At 44.0% G+C, this 16,534-nt stretch overlaps 1 protein-coding gene across 2 annotated transcripts in view; it reads right to left on the reverse strand.

The window, feature by feature from the left end:
• Positions 1 to 16,534, reverse strand: part of CNST (consortin, connexin sorting protein) — a 223,419-nt gene that overhangs the window by 85,454 nt on the left and 121,431 nt on the right. For both annotated transcript variants that reach the window (XM_073545130.1, XM_073545131.1), the window contains exons 7-8: positions 16,496 to 16,517; positions 16,292 to 16,370 (exon numbers count right to left, since the gene is read on the reverse strand). In XM_073545130.1, coding sequence (XP_073401231.1) covers positions 16,292 to 16,370; positions 16,496 to 16,517 — 101 coding nt within the window. The remainder of the gene's footprint in view (positions 1 to 16,291; positions 16,371 to 16,495; positions 16,518 to 16,534) is intronic.

Here is a 16,534-nt window from a genome sequence, read left to right on the forward strand (position 1 = left end):
AAAATACACATGTGCCACAGTAAAAAAAAAAAAGCTTCATAAAATATGTAATTGAGTATTTTGTGTATGGTTTGGGAGGGATTTCATACTTTGTGGGGGCATAATACTCTAAAGGGGTATCATAGTGAGTGAGACCACTTAGAGGCTTCTGTAGGGGCAAAATAACAGGCTGGTTTCACATTACCTTTTTTTGCGCAGTGCATCGTGCGCGTCCATGCGCATGCGTACCTATGTTTAACATGGGGGGCGCATGGTCTAGCGTTTGCACACGTTCATATGCGTTTTTGAGCGCATGCGTTTAAGGTGTGCGCCCAGGTGCAGACACAACCTGTTGCATTTTTGGGTCCGTCCAACGGCGCCAAAAAAACGCAAGCGCACACTTGCGCACGGAATGCGACAAAATAACGCATTACAGTCTATGGGAATGCGTTATTGTAAGGTATCACAAGTTGTGGTTTATGTAGAGATGATAGAATGTGAGGAACGTCCTAGAAAATCAGGAAAGTGAAGATGTCTGTGTGTTACATTTTACAGGGACAAGTTATCGATGGAATAAGAGGTCACGGCGATCTGGACCGAACGCCAAGGAAAAAGGAAAATGAATGACAACAATCAGCGAGAACGTCACTGGTGAGAACCTGCACAATATACACATGTATGGTCACTGTATGGCGGTAATATCAGTCGTAGTACAGTGTTTTTGGTTAAAGTAGTTGTCCAAGCTTGAAGCTAAAGTCTGCAGTGACTATGTGACTGCGGACTTCTAAATTCTCACAGATCTTGCTGCGAGGATTCTCTGGTGCTGGTATTGGGAATTGGTGATTATGTGTAGTGGTGTAACTTGAACAGCCTGAGCCTCAAAGCAAAAGCTTTAATGGGGCCCCCAATTATTGCAAATTTTTAATAGCATTGGTCTTTTTATAAATAGGCAAAAGGTACTTTTGGAACCCCTAGTCTCCAGGGCCAGGGTGCAATTGCAACTCTCACACCTACTGTAGTTGCGCCCTTGATCATGTTATTGGAAGTATGTGATTTGCATACATAAGCAGTCACATGCTAATTAGCCGTGCATGGCCTTGCACAATACAAATTAGCAAAGCCAAATACAGTTAGTTGGATTGTGGCCAGAGGTGTGAAAATCGCATTCTGGCGGTCACATGCTGGCCGCTCCCAATGGCGGCACTAAAGAATCCTCACAGTGTGCACAAAGACTTTAACGTCAACCCCTTTAACGATCAGCATGTCCCAGTGCTTTTCCAGACACATTTACATTCCAAAAACCAAATGTCGCGTCGTCCCTTCTGAGCACTGCCATGTGTCCAGACAGAACTTTTTGACTACTAGGTGAGGTATTGCTGCTCTCAGAAGTGGGTAACAAAACTGAATCGTCCACTTTTTCATGTTACCACTTGCAAAAGTGAAAATGTTAAGACCTAAATCAACATTTTTGTGGAAAAAAAAATGAAAATTTTCAATAGGACGGCATAATGCATCAAATTCTGTGTAAGGCTGCGTTCACACGTTGCGGTTTTTAACACGCGATATTGCCGCGAAAAATAAGCATCCCATGCATTCCTATGGGATTCCGCAATGCTGTGCTAATGCTGCGTTTTTTTCTGTGGCAGAATCGCTTCACGGTAAAAAACGCAGCATGCTCATTAATTTAGCAGAATCGCAGTGATCCTGCACCCATAGGAATGCATTGTTCTGCTTACTTTCCGCATGTGGCTGTGCCCAGCATGCGAAAAGCAAGCAGAACATTTGCAGATGGTACCCACGGTCCGGAGGAGAGGAGAGTCTCCTCCGGGCTGTGGGTACCATATCCCTGTAAAAAATAAAATTAAAATAAAAAAATATTGTTATTCTCACCTTCCGGCGTCCCGCGCAGATTTCCCGCCTCCCTCCACGCTCCCGGCATCTTCCGGTCCCAGTAATCCTTTGCGAGAATGACCGCGATGACGTAGCGGTCGTTCGCGGTGACATCGCGGGAGCGCGACGTCTCGCGGTCATTCACGCAAAGGATTACTGGGACCGGAAGATGCCGGGAGCGTGGAGAGAGGCAGGAAGGCTGCGCGGGACGCCGGAAGGTGAGAATAACAATATTTTTTTTACATCCTATATTTTACTACTGATGCTGCATAGGCAGCATCAGTAGTAAAAAGTTGGTCACACTTGTCAAACACTGTTTGACGAGTGTGACCAACCTGTCAATCAGTTCTCCAAGCGATGCTCCAGATCGCTTGGAAACCGCTAGCATTCTGCAAGCTAATTACGCTTGCAAATCGCTAGTTTTTCAGCGGGAAAATCGCGGGAATTTAAAATGCGATTATCCCGCGGAATGGAATTCCGGAGTTCTCGCGGTAACTTCCGCTACGTATGTACGTAGCCTAATACTTGTAAGTTCAAAATGGTCACTATACACCTGAAAAAAATCTTTGAGGGGGTGTAGTTTCCAAAATGGGGTTGGGGATGAAGTACCGTACCTTAGGGGCTGTGTAAATATGACACATTGCCCGCAATCTATTTCAGCCAAATTTGTGTTCTAAAATTCAAATGGTGCCCCTTTCCTTCTGAGCCCTGCGCCCAAACTGAGGTATCAGTGTGCTCAGAAGAAATTAGGTTATAAACTGGATCCATTTTCTCATGCTATTTCTTGCAAAAGTGAAAAAATTGGAGCTAAAGTATCACTTTAGTGGAAAAAATTACAATATTTTTTCTTTAATTCCATTTTGCGTTAATTCCTGTGTAGCACCTGAAGGGTTAAGCAATTTCCCGACAACAGTTTGGGAGTATTTGAGGGGTGCGGTGCGTTAAATGGTATCACTTTTGGTAAATTTTCCAGTTTATAGGCCTCGCAAAGTCCATTTAATTCTGAATAGGTCCCTAAAGAAACAGGTTTTGTAAATTTATTGAAAAAAAATTGAAATTGCTGCAAAACTTTTAAACCCTCTAACATCCGAGCAAAAGAAAAATGGCGTTTGAAAAACGATGCAGATGTAAAGTAGACATACTGTATGGGAACTGTTATTTATTAATTATGGTATTTTGTACAGCATGACTAACTGGTTTAAGGATATCAAAATTGAAAGTTTGAAAATTGTGAATTTTTCACCAAAATTCCAATATTTTCACAAATAAATGCAAAACATATCACCCTAAATTTACCACTCAAAGTACAATGTATCAGGGAAAATACAATCTCAGAATCGGTGGGATACATTGACGCGTTCCAAGGTTATTACCACATAAAGTGACACTGGGCATTTGGCCCAGTCACTAAAGTTAAAATTGGCTCCATAACAAAGGGGTTAAAAATGACAGTATGGTATTTAACTACACATATGATAACTTAGAGGATGTGCTCACAGTGTACAGGGTGCGTCAATGGGACTTTACCCTGTCATACATTCCTGACACCATAAAAACGTCTCTATGTTAGTAAATGTGAGGGTTTGTGTGTACATAGGTATGATCTGTAGGAAGCTGGTGAATTCTATCCGTACGGAGGGCAGGAGCTGCTGCAGACCTTCCTTAGCAAACACCCTGTAATATGGCCATGCTGCAAGACGCCTAACCTGAGAAAGAATCGGCGCTAGCTGCCCTGTTCTTAAAGGACCAGTGTGCACCTGCTAAGATGCTCACAGCCAATAGCTGGGAAGCACCTTATTTAAAAGGCATCCTCCTCAATAGAGAGTGCTCAAGCCACGAGTATCATTAGTGTGTTAGTGGTGTAACTAGTGAGTTGCTCGGTCCCTAGGTCCTGATGCGGTCAGTGTCCAGACCGTGCAGTCCCTGGTCCTTGTGTGGCCAGTCCTGAACCCGTAGTCCTTGGTCCTAGTGCGGCCAGTGCCTGAACCTTGTCCCCTGGTCTGTGTTCAGCCAGTACCCGAAACTATATCCGAGACCAGTGTGTGTGAACCTGTGCCTATCCAAGTATTCAGAGTATCCCGACGGTCCTGTCAGTCCCCTAATAAGACCTGCCTGAGACTCAGTGTCAGTAACCCTTCTACCTGTGGATCCTGAACCTAGTAGTAATAGCCCGAGTCCTATCTGTGTCTGTATCTGACCCCTGAGGTCATCTGCTGCAGTAATGGTGACTGCCGAGGAGTGGTACATGGTTGTTGACTGCAGCCAAAGCCCGACTCCACAATCAGGAGCTCCAGTGAACATAAGGTAGCCACTTGGCTAAGCCTTTCCTACGTATGCCCGGCTGCCGTACACAGTGGATCCACCTGCGTGCGTAACAGTTACAATCACCGCTTGGTAATTACTCTCCGGCACCCTGACAGCCTTCTCTGCACATGCAAGCTGCACACACATGCTGCAGAGCAGACTGTCAAAGTGTCAAGAAATTATTAAAAGCACTCTCACTGCGTAGTAAGCGGTGACTGTAACAGATCCCTGCACCGCCCTGATGACTGAAAGTGACTGGCTACAGGGAAGATAGATGTTGATTTTCTCTCTGTAACCGTGCTCCCAGTAAAGCAGGCATGCATGATTTTAACACAATTTACCTGCAGATTAACCATAAATCTGAAAGTAAAGAGTGTTTCCCAACATGACAAATATGTATGAGTTTCTTTACAGTCAATCACAGATTACACTTTACGACAACCAAATAATCACCATTGTAGGTTTAATAATTACTGTAGAATATGTGCAGTGTTTCATCTGCTGCTTTATCCAATTTTGCTTTTAGCAATAAGTAATCTATCATTAGGAAATGTCTGGACAAATAAAAATCAAACAAAAGTCTTAATATCCACTTATTGAGAAAGGCATTATAGATGTTTCCCAACGCTCAAGATCATTAATGGACATCTGTTAATAGATTGCCTGGAAGAAACTGCAGCTATCATATTGCGTGTGTGTTATCTGTCCAAAAAGGTATCCGAGAGAAGCAAGTATTATCTGATGTGAGGTTTAGTAAGCCCCCGTAGCCATGACCTTTATAATTAGAGACTTGTTGTAATCTGGTCACTAAAATTCCTGTGAAATATTCCACTGGTTATAGACTGTAAGGTCGCCACTAAAAGGTCCCGGGATAGAGGTGGATTTGGAAGGGATCACGTTGTACTCACACTATCATTTTCAGAACAACTAATCCAAAGGTTCTCTAGCCTCCTTTTTTTCTCTAACTCCTTCCAGTACTCAACATTGACAGATCATAGATAAAAGTGATCAAGTGCTAGCTAGATTAACATCAAGATCCCACTTCCATGCATTTTAGAGCTGCAGACATGTTACGGTCATCCACCCCCTTCATCCTCACATCTCTCTTCTTACATAAGTTTAAGGTCAACCCATTCCTGCTGAGCTACAGGTCACAGAGAAAGGTGGGAACCAAACTGTATTAGCAGTTAATTCTTGGTAGAGACAAAAAAAGTGGCAGGCAAAAGTAGGTATCTGTGAAAGGTGCCATCCCACAATAAATATAAGGGGTTGCAACTTACTGGACAAAGAAAAAACACCAAGGTTACTTATCGGTAGCTGGTTTTTCCAGAGCCCATGACGGCACACATGAGAGAGGGGATCCGCCCAGTCAGGAGAGGAACCCTACTGAAGATAAAAGGGGCGGTACCTCTCCCTCGCTTCAGTTGGTGTACAGAGCATGAGAGGCCCCCCGGGTTAGTGCACATGGTAAAACTATCACCACATTATATCTAACTAAAAAAAAGCACCCAAACTATAGTCCACACCAAAGAAGTGAAAAAGGGGGGGAATATACAGGTGCCGTCATGGGCTCCGGAAAAACCGGCTACCGGTAAGTAACCTTGGTGTTTTCCCGTCTCCCATGACGGCACACATGAGAGACTTTTGTAGAATAAGACACCTTAGGGAGGGACCACCGCTTGCAGCACTCTTCTACCAAAGGTTAGGTCAGTAGAGGAAGACAGATCAAGTCGGTAGTGCTTAAAAAAGGTGGAAGGTGAGGACCAAGTAGCGGCTTTACAAATTTGTTCAATCGATACCTCAGCCTTCTCTGCCCAGGAGGTAGCCACGGCTCTGGTGGAGTGAGCCTTGATGCCTTCTGGAACTGGAGCGTCATTTGCGGAGTAGGATAACATAATGGCCTCCCTGATCCATCTGGCAATGGTACTCTTAGCTACCCCGTGCCCTTTTCGACTACCCTTAAAGGCTACAAAAAGGGACTGATCTTTCCTCCACTGACTAGTTACTGACATGTATTGTACTATGGCTCTTCTTACATCTAATGTATGGAACTTTTGCTCCCCAGGGTTTCTAGGATTGTTACAGAAAGATGGCAAGGAGATCTCCTGAGTCCTATGAAACTTTTGGACTACCTTGGGGAGATAGGCCGGGTCTGGTCTTAGAACCACTCGGTCATCCAAGATCTGTGTATATGGAGGACATATAGATAGAGCTTGTAGGTCGCTCACTCTTCGGGCTGATGTTAAGGCTACCAGTAAAACAGTTTTAAGTGTAAGTAGCTTTGGTGACAGCTCTAGTAGTGGTTCAAAGAGGTCTTTGGTTAAGGCCTCTAAGACTAGGTTGCTAAGTTGCAGTTATATAGGGCACCCAAAGCTGAGACTTGGACTTTGTGTGTGTTAGTGGCTAACCCCAGTTGTAGCCCCGACTGTAAGAATTCTAGGATAGGTCCCACTGGCGCTACATCCACCAAGGGTTCCCCCAGGAAGTCTAGGAACTTTTTACACGTTCTACCGTAGATTTGGGATGTTATAGGTTTCCTACTTTTCAACACGGTGGAGACTAACCCTGGAGAGAATCCCTGGCGACTCAGTAGCGCCCTCTCAAATTCCAGGCTGCTAGATGGAAGCCCTTCACCTGAGAGTGGACCACTGGTCCCTGGGAAAGCAGGTCTAGAATCTCCGGTAATATCCATGGATCTGTCACCGACATGAGTCTCAGAAGGGAGAACCAAGGCCTCCTCGGCCAAAACGGAGCTATAAGAATTATTCTCGCTCGATCCTCCCTGATTTTCCTGACCACTACTGGGATCACTGTTATCGGGGGAAATGCATAGGCCAGGATGAACTTCCAGGGCATCTACTGCGAAGGGGGTTTTCCCTTGGATTTAGTGAGCAGAACTTCCTGACCTTCCGGTTGTGTGCGGTAGCGAATAGGTCTATTTCTGGTTTGCCCCAGGCCTGAACTATTTGTTGGAAGACTTGGGGGTTTAGGGACCATTCCCCTTGTCTTAGGTGCCTGCGACTCAGGACGTCTGCCTGTATATTTCTTTTATCTTTCTTTTTAAGGGCTGCCTTTAGGGAACCTTTCACCTCCTGTTGTATTAACTCTTTAAGGCTAGTCACCAAATCAGGGGTCTCCTCCTGTATAGTTTTGTTTATACAGTCAGCGCAGAGGTCTTTCTGCCACTGATCTGCTAGCGGGTGTTTGCAAAGGGCGCATTCTCTATTCTTGATTTTGCTGCTAGCCTTCCTCGACCCCTAATGATCAAACAGAGAAAATGGAACCCCGTTACCATAAGGGTGACATTCACGTAGATCACTCACCACCGCTGTCAATCAGGGGTACCGATCTCGGAGGCTCCTCAGATGCACTTGTGACGTTTCTCCTGGATGTCTCAGAGTCATGCCGGTTGCGTTTATGACTGCCGCTCCCACCACTCGAGCGACTGCTCGAGGTATGCTGGCGGCTCGGCCTGGCATCTGGCGAGAGGTCTTGCTGCTGACGCTGCTCGTCTTGCCCCACTTCCATCATGAAGCCTTGGGTATGAGTGCGTCTTCTGTGGTCATCCCCCTTATGTAAGGGGGATCCACTGCACTCTCCGCCTCCTCCGGTTAGCCCCACAGCCCCTCCCCCCCTGCCATGCCGCCGGGATCTCCTTTCGCCGGCCGGCGTTATTTGCTATGGGCGCCACCATCTTGGATCACCGGCGCCGCCTCCCGACGTCACACGGGCACGCCCCTTTCCCAGCGTGCCCTGCGTGACGTCAGAGGTGCGCAACCCGGAAGCGGCCGTTCCCTGACGCTCCTGCGCTGCTTCTGGACGCGGCAGAGGGGGAGAGGGCAGCGCGGCAGCCACGGCAGAGCCCCAGGACCCCAGCCGTGCTGCTTCTGTCCCCGCTCGGACACTGAGCCCCCGGGGGACCCACGGACGGCGCTTCCCCCTCCCGACACACAGCGCTCAGGAACCAGCCTGATCTTCCACGGCGGCACGAGAGAGGGGCAGGTACGTGATCTTCAGAACACAGGTTCCTGTCAGGACAGGAAACCCAACTGAAGCGAGGGAGAGGTACTGACCCTTTTATCTTCAGTAGGGTTCCTGTCCTGACTGGGCGGATCCCCTCTGTCATGTGTGCCGTCATGGGAGATGGGAAAAAGGTTCTTTACACTTCCTGCTGTGCCGCTTAGTACTGAGCAACAGAGCAATGCTGCTCCCTCTGTACTAAAGAGAAGTGGAGCAGAGACCATCACCTCCTTAAACCCATCAGATGTTTTCCTTAGGACTGTTTCACACTTACGTTATTGGCGTCAGTTGCCATCCGCCAAAAAGGCGGAGAACGGATCCGTGTCCATCAAGACACCAATGGGTGCCAGCGGACCGTTGCATTGACGGGGTCCGCCGATTAAAGGAACCGCAGGAAATCCAAAAGTACCGCCGTGGTAGCGGGGTCGGGAGAAGAGAGAGAGCGCGGGGCCTCGGGACTGGGAAGAGCCGCAAGAAGAGATCTGGGACGAGATCGCGGGGTGAGGAGAGAGAGAGCGAGAGATTTGTCACCCGCCGGTAGAATTTAGGGTTAACTTTCGGCGAAGCCAATTCCGGGCATGCGCAGTCTAGAAATGCGGATCCGGCAACCGAAAAAACGCTGCAGTGTCCGTCCTGCCATGTCAGCGGACGCTAAAATTTTAGCGGATCCATACAAAAACGGATCCAGCGGATAAACATCCGTCAAGATCCGCCGTTAATGCAAGTCAATGGGGAAAAAACGGATCCGCCAACAAAAATGGCGGATCCGTTTTTTTTGCAAAACGGCGGATTTTGACTGATGCTGAAAGACGTATGCGTGAAAGAGGCCTTAGTGAAAGGGGCCTAACTGACAAATGAAGGCGCCCACCCTTGGTTGTGAGAGGAAGCACAGCACAGAGTGAAGTAAGGTGTTGCTCCTGCTGTACTACTAGCAAGCAGAGGTATACATAGAAATCATGGGGCTCTAAAGCAAAAGTCCATAGTAGGCCACCCATGGTCTCTAATGAATTACAAAGCAAGGCTCCTACATCAGGACAATTGTTATCCTCCAGTTATTTTTCTGATCTTTTCATCATCCAACCAAAACTGAATGACCTATAAATAAACTTACAAATGGCGACACCACCAGTATGCATGTTGTGATTTTATACAGGTTTCTACAGAATTTAAGTCCCTAAAATGCACTACTGTGTTAATTACCTGTGAAATGTGTCACCTACAACAAGTTGGTTGCAAGAGCCATAATGTTTTTATTCTTCTGTAAGGGCTTGTTTTTTGTGGGATTTGTGGAGTGACTTATACTTTTGAATGACACCATTTCACCACATGGTGAGCTGGGAAAAAGGGAAAGTAAAATCCAAATGAGGTGAAATTGCAAAAAAATGTCATTCTGACAGTGGTGTTTGGGAATGGTTTTTAAAGTGTACATAGTGTGACAAAAATGACCAGTCAATTATGGTTTTTTACAAAAAAAAAGACCTTTTATTATACTCACAGACGGCGCGGTCTGGTCAGATGGGCGTCTCTAGTCTTTACCTGGCACCTCTTCTCTTCTTACAATCGCCGTCCTCCTTCTTGCTGTGTGTGGATGACAGTGTCTCCATTGTGCTCCTGCGCAGGTGCACTACTCTCTCTGTCCTGCCCAGGGCAGAACAAAGTACTGTAGTGTGCATGCGCTGGCTTTACCTATGGGTTATCTGCTCTCTTTGGCCTTTCCTTGCACATGCACACTACCGTGTATTGCTTACAGCATTCTAGTATGCTCTAATAGAGGGCTGAAAAATGCTGGCCATAATTTATTTTTATTGGGGGGAAAAAGAAGGTGATTCAAACTTTTATGTTTCTTTTTCCCTTTTTTTTTCTTTTTAATGTACTTGTTAGACTTGAGCCTGCAAACACCTGACCGCTTGTGCAATAAGCAGCAATACCACACTATTGCTATATATAGCAAAAATCACTGGTTTTCAAAAATTCAGACTGGGTTTCATTTGATCTCCATGTTGACAGCTGTGGAGCTCTTCTGCAGGCTTTCAGTTGAAATAGCAACCCATCAGCACCCCACGGTCATGTGAATTGCATGATGTTCCCCCACGCTGGCACAATGTTAATGTCGATGTCAGATTGACAGCAGCATTTAACCGGTTAATAGTCGTGGGCAGAGCCCCGCTCCACCCTGCCATCTCTTCAGGACTTGCAGATGTTACTCAGACATGTGTATAATGTTTTAATAGTATTACTGTGCTTGTTAAAGTATACGTTGTCCTTTGCTGCCATTTACGGACCATTGTTATTGTATGTCCTTATGTATTGCAGATATAATCTCCCATCCTGCCTCTCTTTGTAACTTCCATCTTTTTCTCACATTCTTTTCTTTCTGCACTGTGAATAAATGACCAAAAAGTTTGTCCACTGCATCATCCACATACAGCTGGTCAGTTTGAAGAGGAAGGGATAGCGAGTAACCCATCTACTATTGTTTGTACAGAGATCCGTACTATCATTCAGACATATCTCACCTATGTTCATCGGTGGCAGAATACTTATAGTTTACTGAAAAACAGGGGAAAAAAATTCCAAGAGAGGTGAAACTGCGACCATTCCCTGCAATTCTACCATTACATCAATACCGAACTTAACAAGTTTTTCTGTCAGTGGTAAAAAAAAAAAATTTCAGTCACCATTTTCTGAGACTTAAATTTTTTTTGTGTTCCTGTCTATGGAGCTGTATGAGGTCTTGTTTTTTGGATGACCCAACATTTTTTTTTATTGATACCATTTTGTGGCTCATATTACATTTTCATCACTTGTTATTGTATTATTTTTGTGACATGCAGAGACTGAAAACCACAATTCTGGCGTATTAGTCATTTTATCACTTTTCAGTGCTTAAAGATTGGTTTTAATATATTTCATATTTTGATAGACCTGATATTTTTAGGATCGTACAATACAAAATATATATATTTTTTAATGGTGGAAAAGAGGGCGAGAGGTGTTATTCAAATCATTTTAGTTTCTGCAACTTTTTTTTTTAATTTACTTTGCATTATAGCCTAATTATGGAACTTAACCCTGCAGCCATTCAATCGCTTGTAGTATATATGGCAACAACAAAGTATTAAGTATTTTAACCCCTTCACAACATGCGCTGTACATGTACTGTGCATGTCGTGTCTCTCCCTTTGATGTGGGCTCTGGCGCGGAGCCCACATCTTTCCCGGAACATGTCTGCTGTTTTGATCAGCTGACATGTGCCTGCAACAGCCGCAGGTGGCATCGCAATCCACCCACGGCAGATAACTCAAAATGGCTTCCATAGCACCTCAGCAGTGACACAATGCCATGCCGCACTGATGCAGCAATTGATGCAAAAGTATAAAGAATTTTAATTTACTGAGATAATGACTTTGGGTTTTCATTGGCTGTAAGCCATAATCATCAACATTAACAGAAATAAACACTTGAAATAGATCACTCTGTCTGTAATGACTCTATATAATATATGACTCACTTTTTAATTGAAGAACTGAGATAAATTAATTTTTGATGATCTAATTTAATGAGAAGCACTTGTAAATCTCCAAGGGACATGATTCAGTTGAAACCCCCAAGGGATCTATTCACTACGAGGCAGCAGAGTTACCCTGGAAACTGTCTGGCCTCTGTTCAGCGCCATCCTTATTTTCAGAAGTGCACAAAACTGTGGCGGACTGCGCTTTAATGCACCCTAAAAAGACAGACACCACCGGATCATAGGTCAGAAGGCATCCACAATGCCTCCATCTGCCTCATTATATGGAATCTTCTGCTGGGGGTTACGTCTGAATCACGCATTTCAGAGATTTTCATGGAAATCCCGATGTAAGCGCTCAGCATAGAGCGCAGGATAAATGTGTGCCGAGCCTTACTGCAATTTTTGGGAGGCAGAATGAAAAAAAATCAACAGGTGAAGAACTGGTTTTATGTATTCTTTTCGTCGTTCCTTGTGCGGTATAAGTGATTAGACGACTTTATTCTTCATGTCAGTGCAAATACAGTGATACCAGATTTATATCTGGATTTTAGGCTTAGCTGCTGACAAACACTAAAAAACTATTGCAAGTTTTGGCATTACCATATTCTGACAGCTATAATTTTTCCACATTTCTGCCGACAGAATCAAGTGACAGCTTTTTTTTTTTTGCGGATGAGTTGATGTTTCTATTCGTACCAATTTCAGGCACATGACATTTTTTGATCACTTTCTAGTCTGATTTTTTGGGAGGCGGAGTGAACAAAAACGAGCAATTCAGGAATTTTTTTTAAGCCGTCAATTCTGTCATTGTGTTTTTTGTTTTTATAGCGTTTATCGCATTGGTAAAAATGACTTTGCAGCCCGACTCTCCAAGGCAGTATAATTACAATTGTAAGCCTGGAGTGTCTAAATGGTCACACGGACATGGAGATAAGAAAGTGCTAAGTGCAGTCCCTGGGGAAGGTCAGACCCCACGCGTAACGACAACAAGTGTCTTCATCAGGGGCATAAGTCATCAGGGATTCATGGGTGACTATTGCTGTTCATGTTGTATGATGATCTTATGTATTTTCTATGCATGATTTAGGTGCTATGTATTAGCTACACCTATGCCTTGCCATATTTCTCTAGAACTTGGTTCTGCCAGTAATCACCTTATTTAAAGGTTTTTGGTGTTATTCCCTGCTGTCATCTCTCTTTTTTAGGTATATGTTATATGCCGATTAAATATCTGTTTACATTTATTATCAACTTGTGACCTGGATATTGACAAGGAACATGTACCTTATATTTCCTAAATGCTTTTTGTGCCTTCATGTCCTGGGTTTATATTCTATTGGTCAGTTCTCGTGTCTTTTTGCCTGTTTGGCTTTTTAAATGTTTTTACCTGTTTTTTCCATGCCTATGTGTGAATTGACATTGTATTATATACCTTTTGAATAAATATTTTTGTACAGGTTGATCCCATGTATTGTGTATACTTTTCTCTTCAGTCTTTGCATGAGAATCTACAGCAGTGTGAACGAGCCTTAAAGTGGAGAATCTTACCTGAAGTAGATACAATCCAGGTTAGGATATTGGCACATACTTTGCTATGAGATCAGGTATGAGATCTGATTTTCTGACCCAACCAGAAGCTAGTCCAATCCCACTACCCAGATCTCATTCTCACCACAAAAGCCATAAATTCTAAGTTTTACATGTTCACGATCATTTCTATTAATTTCTGGCAGCATATAGATTAATAGAATACAGAGGCTCGTACTATGATACAGTAATACAGTAAGAGCCTCTGTATTCTATTAATCTATATGCTGCCAGAAATTAATAGAAATCATCTTGAACATGTAAAACTTAAGGTACTGTCACACTAAGCGATATCGCTAGCAATATTGCTATAACTTGTGACGTTATAGCGATATTGCTAGCGACATCGCTGTGTCTAATACTTACCTACGAACCGCTCCCCCGCTGGTTATCGCTGATCGCGTGAGAACGTCCTGGACCGTTTCTCGTCGTCAGCTTCCTGCGGAGAGACGAGCGACGAACGTGGAGCCGGGCGGGAGGACGCAGGATCGCCTAGTGTGACAGGTAAGTAGCGACCCCCGTCCCCAGCGATGTCGCTGGTGAGATCTGCCTGTGTGGCAGCTCACTAGCGACCACTTAGCGATGTACCAGCGATCCTGACCACGTCATATCACTGGTCGGGATCGCTGGTGCATCGCTAAGTGTGACAGTACCTTTAGAACTTATGGCTTTTGTTGTGAGAATGAGATCTGATTTTGTCTACACCATGCATGCTCCTGTGTGAAATTAAATAATAGCCTTTCATCTAGACAAATCAGATCTCATACTTTGCACTGAAGAGGGCCAACACCATGAAATACTATCTGCAAACTGAGATCCTGGCTTGGATTTTATCCTAAGTCATATGGCAAAACTCGATAAAAAAAGGTCGATATTGCCGTTTACGATTGCTACTTCCAATAGTTGAAGTTCAAAGTACTCTTTCTATCTGAAGAGGCAATTTTCATCTCATATGCAGTTACTTCTCCATTCCCAGCAATGCAAGATGGGTCCTGTTCTTGAAATTGATGCAGATCACAGTAGTAGAACCTGTTCCTACAAGGGTGCTTTCACATTGAGTTCAGGCATTTGCTCGTTAGCCCCATCAGGGCTTGTATCCGTACCCCCCCACAAAATGGGACTCTGGGGTATGCATCGATGGGGCATAGACGATAATGGTGCCATATAGTGAAATTTTAATCAGTCGTGCATCATTTTTGGGTGGACACTCAGACATAGTAAAAGAAGTAGTATGGAGAGGTGAGTGGGATGGGAGGATGGAGAAATGCGCTAGAGGCCGACACAGACATTCTGTTGTAACTTCTCCTGAAATGACAGTTACAGTTCCCCATGGAACTTTGCGAGCAGCTGTTGCCATCTCCTTTCTTACAAATGGGAAAATCTGCATTCACTAAAAACAAGTTTTACCTATGAATTGAGAATTTAATTTTGAAACTGATCAGTACAGGAGGAGAAAGAAGCTAATTTCTCTAATAAGATGTACTAAAAAGTTTACTATTTTCATGTGTTCCATTGATTTATGAAATAAAAACTAAAACAATAGTTATGCTTTAACTCCTTAAGCCCAGGAGCTTTTTTCGATTTTTTGTTTTCGTTTTTCGCTCCCCTTCTTTCCAGAGCCATAACTTTTTTATTTCTCCATTAATATGGCCATGTAAGGGCTTAGTTTTTGCGGGACGAGTTGTACTTTTGAACAGCACCATTGGTTTTTACATGTGGTGTACTCGAAGAAGGGAAAAAAATTCCAAGTGGGGTGAAATTGAAAAAAGTGCAATCCCACTCTTGTTTTTTTGCTTGGCTTTTTTGCTAGGTTCACCAAATGCTAAAACTGACCTACCATTATGATTCTCCAGGTCATTACGAGTTTATACACACCAAACATGTCTATGTTCTCTTTTATCTAAGTGGTGAAAAAAAAATTCCAATGTTTGCAAAAAAAAAAAAAAAAAAAATGGCGTTTCAATTTTTTCCCGCTATGCCGTTTAGCGATCGGGTTAATCCTTTTTTTTATTGATAGATCGGGCGATTCTGAACGCGGCGATACCTAATATGCGTATGTGTGATTTTTTTTTTTATTGTTTTATTTTGATTGGGGTGAAAGGGGGGTGATTTGAACTTTCAGGGTTTTTTTTTTTTTTTTTACTTTTTGGCATGCTTCAATAGCCTCCATGGAAGGCTAGAAGCATGCAACACTTGATCGGCTCTGCTACATATGGGCTATGAGCAGATCGCCCATATGTAGCAGATTTACTGCATTGCTTTGAGCGCCGACCACCGGGCGGCGCTCACAGCAACATGCCTGTAACAACCATAGAGGTCTCTATGAGACCTCTGGTTGTCCAGGCAACGCGTCGCCAACCCCCGATCACGTGACGGGGGCCGGCGATGCGCTCACTTACGGCCCAGCGGCAGGAAGCGCTAGTTAAATGCCCGCTGTAAGCTTTGGCAACGGGATTTAACTAGTTAATAGGCGCGAGCGGATCGAAATTCCGCTTGCGCCTATTGTGGGCACATGTCAGCTGTTTATAAGAGCTGACATGTTTCGGCATTGAGCAGGGGATCCTTACCGATGATGTACTATTCCGCCATCGGTAAGGAAGGAGTTAAGTTGGGTATTGAATAAGACCTCTTATCAAGCTACACAAAAATGGTAATATAGAGTAGGCTTTGGAGACACCTTGAATATGTGAGATGCTACCTGTAATGTCACGAATAGTGGAAGGATATTACTAACCTTTATCTTACTCTCCAGATGAAGAATATATGGACAATACAACAATACAAGCGGTCTAATAGGGCTTGGGGGGGGGGGGGGGGGGAGAGGGTTGTTAGTACACGGGGGTGTTAATATGTAAAAATGTTTACTTTTGGAAAATTTGTATCCGGATATGTTTTTTCTGAATAAAAATTTACTTGAGAAAAAAAATATAGAGTAGGCTTACACAAGTGCAAAAAAAAACAAGCTAACATACTCAAGTGATAATGAGAAATACATACCTGGGCACTCGCCATCTACATCGTATCCATCTGATCCCTTTAACTCATGGAGGTTTTCAGCTTCGCCGAAAGTAGATAACTAAGACAGACATCAATGAAATAGCATAGCATAAATTAAAAATAAAGTTAAAAACCCCTTTGCTACAAGTTTTATACTTTACAGTGGTGAGCGGCCAGCAGAATGCAACTGGATTATACACTTACCTCCCACTTCGAAGCCGGAGGGCTGTGAGGACGAAATGA

This window comes from Dendrobates tinctorius, unplaced genomic scaffold, assembly GCF_039654945.1.
Source record: "Dendrobates tinctorius isolate UK_male_01 unplaced genomic scaffold, ASM3965494v1 ptg000140l, whole genome shotgun sequence".
Lineage (NCBI taxonomy): Eukaryota > Metazoa > Chordata > Amphibia > Anura > Dendrobatidae > Dendrobates > Dendrobates tinctorius.